General features: G+C 42.6%; 1 protein-coding gene across 1 annotated transcript in view; it reads right to left on the bottom strand.

Annotated features, from left to right (window-relative positions):
• The window catches only part of SAMD12 (sterile alpha motif domain containing 12), a 395,367-nt gene that overhangs the window by 180,145 nt on the left and 200,792 nt on the right, over positions 1–14,430 (bottom strand). The window contains exon 4 of the mRNA XM_068983432.1: positions 6,462–6,602. Coding sequence (XP_068839533.1) covers positions 6,462–6,602 — 141 coding nt within the window. The remainder of the gene's footprint in view (positions 1–6,461; positions 6,603–14,430) is intronic.

Raw genomic sequence — 14,430 nt, 5'->3', positions numbered from 1 at the left:
CTTTACACATATTAGAATGGTTATAATAAAACAGACATACAATAACAAGTGTTGGCAACTATGTGGAGAAACTGAGACCCTCATAGACTGCTTGTGGGAATATAAAAGGGTACAGCTTGCTCTGGAAAACAGTCTGGCAGCTCCTGTAATGGTTACACATGGAGTTACCTTATGACTCTAAAATTCCATGCCCAGGTATATAACCAAGAGAAATGAAAACAAGTCTATACAAAGTGTTGTACAAGAATGTTCAAAACAATATTATAGAAAATATCCAAGGTTCATAAACAATCCAAGTGTCCAACTGATGAATGAATAAATCAAATGTAGTACACTCATATGATGAAATACAATTTGGCAATTAAAAAAATGAAATACTGACACACGCTTACAACATGAGTGAACCTTAGGAACATTATTCTAAGTGAAAGTAGCCAATTGCAGAAGACCACATATTGGATTATTCCATTCATAGGCAACGTCTAGAACAGGCAAACAGAAAGCAGATTAATGGTTTTTAAAAGCTGCTGGTTGGGGAGCATTGGGAAGAAATGGGGAGTGACTATTAGTGGGTATTGGGTTTCTTTCTGGGGTGATGAAAATGTTTCAAAATTAATTGTGGTGATGGGTGCACAACTCTGTGACTGTACTAAAAAATCATCGAATTTACACTTTAAGTAGTTAAACTGTATATTCTGTGAACTCTATATTCTGTAGGTTATCTCAATAAAGCATAGCATAAAAATAAAGCTTTGATATAAATTAAGGAGGTTGATTTAATTTTGTGGCTTCTATTACTGACCACCAACCATGTACTGTGCTTACTGTCATACTGCACTGAGTGACATATATATTTGAGCTCATTTAATTCTCATAACACCCTATGAGGTGAGTAGATTTACTGATCTCACTTTTCAGAGATCAGCAAATTGGAAAACAGACAGATTAAGTAACTTCCATGAAATAACACGCCAGTAAGTGTTGGGGCCAAGATTTAAAATTCAGGCTTGTGTGAAATTCACGGTTTCTCCTTGTTTCTTTTAAAATATTTTAAACAGTTAATATGAACATATTTCCAGACACAAAATGACTTAAAGAGCATAAATCCTGTATCTCCCTTCTTCCCTGTCCCACAGGTAAGAGTCTGTATTAGCTTCTTATGTATCATTTCCTTATGCACATAAAGCACATATGCATATTTCTCCCTCTTTCATTTGCAAATGCAGCATCCTCTCGCTCCACCTTGTTCTGCACCTTGCTTTTTCTACTTCATTCAGCATCTCCAGATCCTTCCATATCATTAGTCCTCAATCTCGTGTTTATAACTTCTGAGAACACAACATTGCCCAGATGTACCACAACGTATTTATCTGGCCTCCTAATGGTGGACACTCAGGTTCTTCCTAAACTATTGCTACTCCGTTAAAGCTTATGTTTTGAAATTGCCTTCCAAAGCATGAAGGAAACACATAAGAAACTCAATCAGTTGTGAATTAAGTAATCATCCTCACAAACTGGCTCCTTTGAAGGCAACAATCCTCATTTAAATGTGTTCAGTTCAGTTCAGTCGCTCAGTCGTGTCTGACTCTCTGCGAGCCCACGAATCGCAGCACGCCAGGCCTCCCCGTCCAACACCATCTCCCAGAGTTCACTCAGACTCATGTCCATCGAATCCGTGATGCCATCCAGCCATCTCATCCTCGGTCGTCCCCTTCTCCTCCTGCCCCCAATCCCTCCCAGCATCAGAGTCTTTTCCAATGAGTCAACTCTTCGCATGAGGTGGCCAAAGTACTGGAGCTTCAGCTTTAGCATCATTCCTTCCAAAGAAATCCCAGGGTTGATCTCCTTCAGAATGGACTGGTTGGATCTCCTTGCAGTCCAAGGGACTCTCAAGAGTCTTCTCCAACACCACAGTTCAAAAGCATCAATTCTTCGGTGCTCAGCCTTCTTCACAGTCCAACTCTCACATCCATACATGACCACAGGAAAAACCATAGCCTTGACTAGACGGACCTTAGTCGGCAAAGTAACGTCTCTGCTTTTGAATATACTGTCTAGGTTGGTCATAACTTTCCTTCCAAGGAGTAAGCGTCTTTTAATTTCATGGCGGCAGTCACCATCTCCAGTGATTTTGGAGCCCCCCAAAATAAAGCCTGACACTGTTTCCACTGTTTCCCCATCTATTTCCCATGAAGTGATGGGACCGGATGCCATGATCTTCATTTTCTGAATGGTGAGCTTTAAGCCAACTTTTTCGCTCTCCTCTTTCACTTTCATCAAGATGCTTTTTAGCTCCTCTTCACGTTCTGCCATAAGGGTGGTGTCATCTGCATATCTGAGGTTATTGATATTTCTCCCAGCAATCTTGATTCCAGCTTGTGTTTCTTCCAGTCCGGCGTTTCTCACGATATACTCTGCATAGAAGTTAAATAAGCAGGGTGACAATATACAGCCTCAATGTACTCCTTTTCCTATTTGGAATCAGTCTGTTGTTCCATGTCCACTTCTAACTGTTGCTTCCTGACCTGCATACAGGTTTCTCAAGAGGCAGGTCAGGTAGTCTGGTATTCCCATCTCTTTCAGAATTTTCCACAGTTGATTGTGATCCACACAGTCAAAGGCTTTGGCATAGTCAATGAAGCAGAAATAAATGTTTTTCTGGAACTCTCTTGCTTTCTCCATGATCCAGCAGATGCTGGCAATTTGATCTCTGCTTCCTCTGCCTTTTCTAAAACCAGCTTGAACATCAGGGAGTTCACGGTTCATGTATTGCTGAAGCTTGGCTTGGAGAATTTTAAGCATTTTACTAGCATGTGAGATGAGTGCAATTGTGTGGTAGTTTGAGCACTCTTTGGCATTGCCTTTCTTTGGAACTGGAATGAAAACTGACCTTTTCCAGTCCTGCGGCCACTGCTGAATTTTCCAAACTTGCTGGCATATTGAGTGCAGCACTTTCACAGCATCATCTTTCAGGATTTGAAACAGCTCAACTGGAATTTCATCACCTCCACTAGCTTTGTTCGTAGTGATGCTTTCCAAGACCCACTTGACTTCACTTTCCAAGATGTCTGGCTCTAGATTAGTGATCACATCATCATGATTATCTGGGTCATAAAGATCTTTTTTGTACAGTTCTTCCGTGTATTCTTGCCACCTCTTCTTAATATCCTCTGCTAATGTTAGGTCCAGACCATTTCTGTCCTTTATCAAGCCCATCTTTGCATGAAATGTTCCCTTGGTATCTCTAATTTTCCTGAAGAGATCTCTAGTCTTTCCCATTCTGTTGTTTTCCTCTATTTCTTTGCACTGATTGCTGAGGAAGGCTTTCTTATCTCTTCTTGTTACTCTTTGGAACTCTGCATTCAGATGCTTATATCTTTCCTTTTCTCCTTTGCTTTTCACCTCTCTTCTTTTCACAGCTATTTGTAAGGCCTCCCCAGACAGCCATTTTGCTTTTTTACATTTCTTTTCCATATGTTAGTAGGAAAATATTTCTTAAAAACAAAAATGAATTGCATTACACTAGAATCATAGTCCCATGTGAGCTGAGAAAGACAGTGTATCTCTAGAGACTGGAGAGGTGAGTTACACTCTTTCAAGGGAAAGTGCAGGGATTTCCCAAAATGAAGGAACGTTCTAAGACATCTGCTTATACCTATCTAGCATCTTATTTCCAGTGATGAATATTTTCAGAGACGAGGGATCAAATATTCAATACTGAATCACATTATCACTTGCCTGGTACATTTTTATATGATATGCAAGTTAAGTCACTCAGTTCACCTGGGTGGAATGGAGTTACAATTCTTATTATAGCAAACCTAGACCCACAATGTTTTAAGGCAACCCTAGCTGATTTTAGAACTTCTATTATGAATCATGACTTGTCAATTTCTGTTTCCCTTTTCTTTTTTTAAAGAAATCATCCTTTCAATAAGGCATGGATTTTCAAAGGCCATTCGACATAAAATGAGTTTGAACATTAACATGGAAAGGACAAGCAATAAAAAAAAGTAATAGGAGTGCAGACAAAATTTCCAAGAGCTAGAGAACATGATCTCTTCTTCTAAAGGGAATGAAATGAAAGAATTCTAAAGGCACTGCTTTTCAAAGTGAAAGAAAATGACAACTGAATCGAAAAGGCTGAACTCTGCATTACCTTCCCAGAACACAAACATATATTTAGCTTAATAGAGTTGAGTACTATCTCAGGAAAAATCCTATATATTATGCATCTAGGGCAATGAAAGCTGTAGAAAATGATTTTGCAGAGCAAACACATGGCAGACTGTCAGTAGCAGAGGCAAAAAAAAAAAAAAAAAAAAAAAAGAAAAGTCCAAAGGTACACGTGATGAGCTCAGGTCTCATTCTGTGTCTCACCCCAGGAGGAGAACAGCAGAGTGGAGGAAACGCCAGATGCTGAACAGAATCGGGCAGGGCGGCACTGTGACTGGAGCTGAAATGGTGTGTGTTTTCTGATTACAAATGTAGTACGGATTTATACTTGCAGATTGGAAAAATTTAGAAAAATAAAAAGAAAACAATCACCCACAGTGTCACTCCCCATGGAAAACCATTAGCAAAATACTGGCTAAACCATTTTCAACTCTTTTCCTACGTGCATATAAAAATATGTCTTTACAAAACTGGGCTTATATTATAAATGAAACTTTATATGTGACCTTTCTCCCTTCTTCCTATTACTTTGAATATTTTCCCATGTTGTCATATATTCCTTGAAGATATAATTCCAACGACTCCATTATATTGTATCTTCTCAGCTTATGTAGAATTATCTGATTCTCCCTGTATTGCTGAACTTCTAAGTTGTTTTTAATTTCTCAGTTTTATACATAGCACTGCAATGGACATTCCTCTGATAAATCTTTGAATCTCTCTGTACTTCTTAAGAGAAACTTAAAAGTATATCACTAAGTTGGATTCACATGTAAGTCACTTAGTGTACCTGTTAACTGTAAATTTACCACTGAAAGTCTCTGGAGACCAAAGCAGATAATGCACACCAAATAAACAATATATTTCCATATTACCTGAAGTCTGCATCTATCCTTCTAGAATGGTCATCTTTCAGGCAGTACTTTACTTCCTCTAGGCAAACAGACTATTACTGGGTTAATCCAAATGCAATAACATGAAACTTGGCTGACCCAGATTTCTTCAATATCAGTATGCATGCAATTACAATATTCTACAGGTTGAAAAATACCCAAGGCTCTCAAAAATACATATTTTATCATCCTTTCATCCAAAATGGTGTACAATGAGCATTAAAATAAAACAGGGTTATAGCTGACGGCGGTTGATAGCAACCAGATCTTACCTAGACATATAACTTACATATAACGTGCCTTAAAGTTTTCTTCAAGACTCAACTTTATTCTGTCACTTCCAGTTACAGGGCTTTTAAACGCTTTCAACAAATTGAAATTATTAATGATTCTTCTTTTGAACTATATGGTTGCAATATTCCAGTTTTAAATTCTCCATAGTCTATTTAAAATTTTATTCTATTTGCTTTTCAAGATGATAAATAGGGTTTGCAAAATTCCTAGAAAGTGTGTGTATACATACATATGTACGTACATATATATGTGTTGTTGTTGTTTGGTTGCTAACTCATGTCTGAGTCTTTTGTGACCCCATGGACTGTAGCCTGTCAGGCTCCTCTGTCCATGGGATTTCGCAGGCAAGAATACTGGAGTAGGTTTGCCATTTCCTTCTCCAGGGGCTCTTCCCGACCCAGGGATGGAAACTGCATCTCCTGCATTGGCAGGCAGATTCTTTACCACTGAGCCACCTGGAAAGCCCCCACATGTATTTACACACACACACACACACACACACACACACACACACACACGGACGGACGGAGACATACCTCTAAAATGTTTTTCTCCCACTAGTCAGTGAAAACCGAAGTAAAGCAAAACACAATAAAAATGCCACTTCTATCACGGCCATATGAACCACAGTGTCGCTCAAATCCCAAGGCCCCTGCAGAATGGGAAGTTAGACTCAAATAGCGGGGCAGCACTGTGCAGTTGTGCAAGCTGCACACTGTGTAAATCTAGGGGGTGCAACGGTATCCTGATCTATGTTACTGGTACTCTCTGGGGCTTGTGCAGTGCACAACCTCCATAGCTGGATGTGATGGAAGACCTTGAAATTAGCTCAGATAATTCTGTTTGTTTACCCATTACTCATCTGTACCTCCTTCCCCCTAGTGAGCTATGAAAAAGAGAAATTTTAGGAGGGGAGTGACCTTTAAATCTATATAGGTTTTGTTTTTTTTTAAATGAAAGAATTGTGCAAAAAAACACACAACCCAAACCCCAAAACAAAACAATTCCGTTTTTCCCCAGCTCCCCTCTGTCGTGATGGTAAGCGTTTCTTTCCTCCCGCCTCCCCTCGCATCCACCCACTAGACAGCAGCAGGGTACCTTGCGTGAGTAACTGTAGGTTTCTGACTTCTTCTCGCACCTTCAGCTGGAGCACCTGTTGCAAGATGAGCTGCCGGAGGTTCTCCTGGGCGATCCCCATTCGTTCAAGCTTTTTGTCTGTAAGTCTCAGCAGGGCTCGCCCTGCAGGGTTTCAAGAAATAAAAGGAAAAGCAGATGAACAACACTGGAAAAAGATTTCCGTCTTCCTCTGGGCTGACCTTGCCCTAACAGAAGTCTCCATCTAAACACAGACACTTTAGAATAGAGGGTCCTCCTTTGTGCCCGCTGACAGGAATGGATAGGCAGGATGGAGAAAAAATCCACAAATTTAAAAAAGCACTTCAATGTTTTTTCTAGTTATTGGCAATCCCCAACTGACCCACGCATTGAGTTAAATAGAACAGCAACATTTTAACCTGGGTATTTGGGTCACGGATTGCAGGTTTCCATAGAAACAATGCTCTCTGTTGGGTGATGGGTTCTGAGGCTCGCCTATAGGAACCCGTGCCACTGATGAGCAGCCTGAAGAGTTAGATGCTCTAACTGTGGTTATAGGGAAACTCCAGCAATGATTAACCAGGTTACAATAATGTTTCTGTGAAACACGCAATAATGTTCCAGGTTCCATTGGCAAGTATCCATCTCTTGTGCTGCACCCCTGGTGCTGAGCTGGAGTTTCGTCTTTGGCTGGTGGGACCTATGCTACTGCTGTTTTAGTCACTGACCCCATGGACTGAAGCTCTCCAGGCTCCTCTGTCCATAACATTTCCCCAATATCGGAGTGGCTTGCCTTTTCCTTCTCCGGGGGGTCTTCCCGACCCAGGGATCGAACTTGCATCTCCAGTATGGGCAGGTGGAATTTTCACCACTGAGCCACCAGGGAAGCCTGGTGGGAGCTATGCCTTAGCTCAATCACTGGTCTAAGGTGAGGGTCCAGCAGGGCTGAGCGTGGGCATCGAAAACACTACAAAACAAGGAGCCTCGGATGTGAGTGCCCTCAGAAAAGACACCCTGGGCCCTGGGTAGCCTGGAATAGTGTTGGTTAGTATAAGTCACTCAGTCATGTCTGACTCTTTGAGATCCCATGGCCTGTAGCCCACCGGCTCCTCTGTCCATGGAATTCTCCAGGCAAAAATACTGGAATAGGTAGCCATTCTCTTCTCCAGGGGATCTTCCCAACCCAGGGATCAAACCCAGGTCTTCTGCATTGCAGGTGGACTCTTAACCATCTGAGCCACCAGGGCAGCCTGGCACAGATTCCTTTCAATCCCTTTCTTTTCCTGGTGTGGGGGTAGGGTCCTGCATGCTTCCCTTGCTACTGTGATTTCTATCAAGTTCTCCAACTCTCTCCACTCTGCCTGCTCTGGAATAAGCACACTTTCCTTGGAGAGTTTGTATAAGAAATAAAGGGAATGACTATTGCTAAATGCCACAGCACCCCCCTGTGCTCCTCAACACCCCCAGTCACCAGACTTGCAGGTCTTCTTTCACTTTAACTGATGACGAATAGACACAGTCCACCAGTGATCAAAGGTAAGTCTTTGGGTACACTTTGCTATCCACTTCAGGAACTAAATTCTCTACCTCCTTGAAAAAGAAATCCAACAGCCCAAAGGTAGGGTTAATGGGCATTTTTTTTTTTTTCTGAGAAATAGCAAAACCTAAGTGTCTTCTGAGTAGAGACAGGTGAATGGAGAGAAACAGTTAGGAGCAATCTATGCTGTTCATGCCTCTCTTTACCTTCCTTGAATCTTTGCTAAATGCATCAGTCAGAGTAAGTCAGGTTTCATGCTGCAGTAACAAGTAGGCCCAAAATATCAGTGGCTACAATGATGTTTATTTCCTGCCTATTCTCATGTCAACTGCAAGTCCATCTATTTTGAAAACTGCTGATCACTGTATCAGAGGAGAAAGAGATGTGCTGGAAGGTCTCAGAGCAACAGTGAAATGCTCAGCCTGGAGTTACTGACAAATCTTTGGCCAGAAGTAATCACAGGAACTTTCCCACCCACCAAGGGTCCGCACCTGAACTGTGCTTCCATCATGTGCCAGGCAGAAGTGGGGGGAAGAGATACATTTGATGGGGAGAACTGATGAGAACCACACCAGTACTGACTTGGCCCCAGACGGGTGCCTGGCAAGGAAGTGAGTGCAGGAGGTTGTGGAGGTGGGTGGTGGTCTGAAGCCTCAATAAAATCTGTACGAGGAAGAGGAAGGAGAGGTGGGGGAAGGGGAACCCCAGGAAGCTTAGCAAGAGCAGGCAGGTCATTGCAGCCATGAGAAAGGAGGCAAGGGACACACAGACACACACATGCTCTCAAGCAATCGTGTCTGTCTACTGTAACGGGCAGACTGATGCCCTTTTGGCCCAAGATGTCCACGTCTTCATCTCTGGGACCTGTGAGTTTGTTACTTTATATGACCAAAGGGACACTGCAAATGTGACTTCATTAAGGATCTTGAGAGGGTAGAGTATCTGACATTATCCATGTGGGTCCAATCTAATCATGTGGGTCCTTATAACTGAAAGAGGGAGACAGGAGAGCCAGAGAGGGGAGAGATATGATAACAGAAGCAGGCACGGGAGTGATACGGCCACAAGCCAAGGAACTGAGCTTCTACTTGGTAGGAAAGGCAAGAGAATGGATCTTTCCCACACCCTCCAGAAGGAATGTGGCTCCTCCTTGATTTCTGCTCCTGAAGACCTATTTTAGACTTCTGATCCCTAAAACTCTAAGATAATAAATTTGTGTCATTTTAAGTCACTAAGTCTGCAGTAATTTTTTACAGTAGCAATTGGTCTTGTGACTGGAACTCAACATGTTTTGGAGAAGTCAACTCATGGCTTTAGATTTCTTTTCCAATTCCTTTCTTAATTTCTGGGCACTGGCACACTCCAAGGTGGAGAGCTAAGGAGTGGTAAGTCTAAGTCCCAGGCTTCTAGGATAGCCCTGCCTTCAAATATTCTGCTATCAGACCTTGGTCTTGAAATTTCATTCATTAGACACATAATGGGACTTGGGTATCATTTACGTGGCTATTGGCCTCCAAATAGCAGGAATCTAGTGCTTTATACAAGCCTTCAACTCAACAATGAATAATGCATTTTTTTTTTTTTTTTAAGGCAAACTAGGGGACTTTCCTGGTCGTCCAGTGGTTAAGACTCCACTTTCCAACACAGGGAGCTTGGGTTGGATTCCTGATTGGGAAACTAAGACACCACATGCTACCCAGTGCAGCGGGGGGCACCTCCAATCAGAAAAAAAGGCTGGTTAAAAAACGAAACACAATTCAGATTATCCAAATCCCTTCCACCAGCAGATTATAGATAGCATCTCCCTTTCTGTTCCTCATTATTTGGGCTGTGGTTTCACAAGCTGGAATGTTCTGCTGAGGTGTTGGTAGGGCAAAGGAGAACTTTGGTCCGGAGAGGCTGGCTGGTCCATCATTAGTGCTGGGAAGTCAAAGGGAGGGTTTTATTCTAGTGTACGTGGCTCAGTTTCTTTACAAGCAAAGAAACAAAGATGCGCCCATCTAAGAAACTCCAACTTCAACATTTCCTTTAATGCATTTGACATGTCAAAGTGTGGATACAGAAGCCCAATCAGAATGTTATCTCATCAGTTCTGAATGGGTAAGATACAAAACTCTTACAATAGTCTGTGCATTTCACACTATGTGGTACAAACAATTATACCTATCAACATTTCACCTCTTACAGGCTTGGCTGTTCAAGTTATTCTATCAAATCCTGAGACCATAAATGTTCTTGCTGTTGTTGTTATTTTTTTTTCTTGTTTCCAATGATAGAAAGGAAAATTGACAACAGCTGAAGAATATTTAAAGCATGAGAGTTTTTCCTAATTCTTACTACCATACTTTAGTTGTGCTTTGTCTTCCTCGGTAAGAAAATAAAAGTCTTAGACTACAGGAGAGAGATTAAGGGAAACTATATAAGAGAATTTCCTGATAAAATATCTTCTGGAAAAGATCGTGATATGTACACCAAGGAATTTAGGAACAAAGTCTGATTTGCTGACATCCCTGGATGGTTTTTACGGAACCATTCAAGTCTGTGGTTCCAAAACCTCTTGACAAGCATTAGATATTTTACAGGAGCAAATGCCTGGGCAGCCTCCTCACCAAACACCTCCTGCTGATCACAAAATAGTGTCTAAACAAGGGTGAGTCATGGGAGTGATAAGGAGTCAACAATCATCAATTATATCTCGTTTTTTGGCAATTTATATTGTCACTTTTTGTTGCTTATCATAAAAATCCAACTGTTAATTTAACAAACATTTTTTGAGCACTGACTGTGTCCTTGTGACTTTGCTATTCACTCTAGGGATAATGAGGAAGAAGACAGTCCGGGTCACTCCTGGAGCTTTCAGATTGATATGCAAGGCAGATAACGATCAATGTTTACAGGTGTGTCAATGTTAAGAAAGGGCAAATATGAGAGCCCAGACTGGGTGAGCTAAACTAGTCTTATCAGAGAGCTATCAGTGAGTAGGGCATATTTAACCTGGACTTAGGGAATAAGTAATAAGAGTAAGTAAATCAGACCAAGACCACTGGATAAAGCCAAGAGTTTTTAAAGAATCCAAAAACCACGTAGATGGGTTTCCCTGGTGGTTCAGTGGTAAAGATTCTGCCTGCCAAGCAGGAGATGCGGGTTTGATCATTGGGTCAGGAAAATCCCCTGGAGAAGGAAATGGCAACCCACTCCAGTATTCTGGCCTAGGAAATCCCACAGACAGAGGATCTTGGAGGGCTCTAGTCCATGGAGTCTCAAAGAGTCGGACATGACTTAGCAACTAAACAGCATCTAGATGAATGAGGAGGCTGCTATTACAGACAAAAATTAGAGGAGTGCTATATGGCAACCCACTCCAGTGTTCTTGCCTGGAGAATTCCAGGGACGGCAGAGCCTGGTGGGCTGCCGTCTATGGGGTCGCAAAGAGTTGGACACGACTGAAGTGACTTAGCAGCATTATGACCTTTCTAGTCCTGCCGTTTCTCACAGAGTGTCTTGACTGACCACGTGGCTCTGTGGTCAGTTGCCTACACAGGGAGGGATCAAGGAGAGAGAAGTCTTCTGAGGACCTCCTTGGTGGTCCAGTGGCTAAGACTCTTCATTCTCAATGCATGGAGCCTGGGTTTGATCCTAGGTCAGGCAGGGAACTAGACCGCATGTGCCACAACTAAGACCTGTCACATCCAAATAAATAAATAAATATTATTTTTAAAGTGGGGGAGAGAGAGAAAAGTCAACCCAATTTCAAAAAGGAAGCATCACCTAAATTTTCTGATACTCCAACTGATGCCAAATGGCATTTTGGTGATCCAGACTGTTGGGCCTTTCACAGACTCATAGATTGGAGTTGGAAGAAGCTTAAAAGCCTTTATATTGATCATTCTCGCGCCTTTTACCTCTTTCCTTTATGAAGTACTTACTGAGCACCATCTATGCCTGACCCTACTCTGGGTATTGGAGCTGCAGGGAAGCTTACCACTCCTGCCCAAGGAAGGCAACGCACATAAACCTATGTATGAGGGCAGACAGGGCCCCCTACTGGAAGGATGGTGCTATTGCAGTTAAGGTGGTGAGAAAGGGGTCTCTCTCAAGAGGTGACCTTGGAACACACAGAAGTGTCGAGGCAAATAGAGGAATGTCAGGAAGGCTAGCGTCACTAGGGCAGTGAAGGCAAGAGAAGTGAACCTAGGAAACGAGGTCCAAGGGAAGGCAGGGGCCAGATCACACAGGGCCTTCCAGGCTTTGGTGAGGTCTCCTGACTTTATACTCAGTGGGGACAGTTTTCAGTAAGGGATGAACTGGGCATAATCTCATATATGCAAAGACTCCTTTGGGTTACTACGTGGGGAATGAACTGGGAGTGGGGAGTAAGTGAGGAGCAATGGCAAGAGCCAGCACATGACCAGGGCTGTCAAAACAGGAAGCAGGGATGCCTCACTCTAGGGTGGAGGTAAGGACATAGTAAGAAGTAGTAGAATTCTCGGGACTTCCTTGGTGGCCCAGCAGTTGAGACTTCACCTCCTGATGCAAGGGGTGCAGGTTCAGTCCCTGGTTGGGGAGCTAAGATCTCCCAAGCCTCGTAGCCGAAAAAATCAAAACATAAGACAGAAGCAATATTGTAACAAATTCAACAAAAGTCTTTTAAAAATGATTTAAAAATTAATTTTAAAAAGTAGAATTTTGAATTAGGATATCTACAAGTGGGGTATGAAAGAACAGCAGACATCAGAGATAAACTCAGGCTTCAACCTGAGTCACCAATGACTGGGGGCGCCATTTCAGGGCAGGAAGTTGAGTCACTGCCCCCAGAGAGGATGTCCTAAAGGGAGGAAATCATGGCAGTACTAGTGCTATTCTTATTCTTCTTCTTTTTTTTTTGAGAGCACTTGGGATTTAGAGAAGTGATGAAAAGTATGGAATTAAACAAAGGAGGACAGTTAAAATATTCTTTCCTACCCACAGTGTTTTCATTCATCCAATACTCTCCTCAGTCCCAAAGCTCTAAGGTGACTGGGGTCAGGTAAGCTCACGCACATTCTAGTGGAATTTAGAGAAATCAGAGGGACCTCTTAAGAGCCAAGGTCTGTACTGCTGAACCCTAACAGTGATCTTGGGTGCTAAAACTGTTTCCTAGAACCCCTTGCAGAAGTTCCAGCCAGGGAATATTCCGAGAGGAAGTTCACCCAGCAGAAACGTGGATCTGATGCTCTGCTAGCAATCTTGGAAAATCAGAATTTTGCCCCAACTGAAGCTTAAGCATTACACAGAAGCTGCAATGTGTGTGGGCTAATACAATGCCAGCTCCATAAGAATAAGAATCTTTCCTGTCAGGCTCTCCACGTCACACGTGCCCCAATGTTGCCATGGGCTGGTACACAGTAACGATCGAGATAAATTTATCAAATGATGTCCTCAGAGTCACTAAATACATGTTGTCTTCTTTACGCACATACTGATGATCTCAAGGTTGTTAAATTAAGTGCCTTTTCTGCTGCAAGAGTCATTGTTGGACATCAACAATGAGAAATTGAACGTAATAGAGGGAGGTGGTGGCCTTTTATTGGGGTCGAATACAGAAACACCTGCCAAGTTGAAAGGCATAGAGAACTTGGGAATAAATGACCACTTCATCTTCCTACAGGCTTGAACATGAAAGTGTTAGTGGCTCAGTCATGTCTGACTCTTTGTGACCCCATGGACTGTAGCCCACCAGGCTCCTCTGTCCATGGAGTTCTCCAGGCAAGAATACTGGAGTGGGTAACCATTCCCTTCTCCAGGGAATCTTCTCGACCCAGGGATTGAACCTGGGTCTCCTGCATTGCAGGTAGATTCTTTACTATCTGAGCCACCAGGGAAGCCCTCCTATAGGCTTCACAAAAGACAAATGCCTTTTTCTGCTTTTCAATAAGCACCAAGTGAGACTGCAAGCTTTGCTAAGCAGATGGGGACCAGGAACGGGGAAATGAGAATAGACTTGGGGAGTGGTGTCCTAGTTTCCCATAGTTGCCCTAACACATTACAAATAAAGGATTCCAAACAATAGAAATTCACTCCTCATAGTTTAGAAGCCAGAGTTCAACTTTGGTGTCACTGGGCTGAAATCAAGATGTTAGCGGGACCACAACCCCTCTGGAAGCTGTAGGGGAGGATTCCTTCTTTGATGCTTCTAGCTTCTGCTGGCAGTCAGAGTCCCTTTGCTTGTGGCCACATTGTTCTAATCTCTGCCTCTATCTTCACATTACCTTTTCCTCTTCTGTGTGTATAATCTAGTCCTGCCTCTCTCTTATAAGGAGGCCTGTGAGATCTGCTTTGTGTGTGTGAATTAGTTGCCCAGTCATGTCCAGCTGTTTGCAACCCCATGGACTGTAGCCTGCCAGGCTCCTCTGTCCATGGCATTTTCCAGCAAGAATACTGGAGTGGGTTGCCATT

Source organism: Capricornis sumatraensis, chromosome 11 (assembly GCF_032405125.1).
Source record: "Capricornis sumatraensis isolate serow.1 chromosome 11, serow.2, whole genome shotgun sequence".
Classification (NCBI taxonomy): domain Eukaryota; kingdom Metazoa; phylum Chordata; class Mammalia; order Artiodactyla; family Bovidae; genus Capricornis; species Capricornis sumatraensis.
This window is presented reverse-complemented; position numbering and strand designations above follow the sequence as displayed.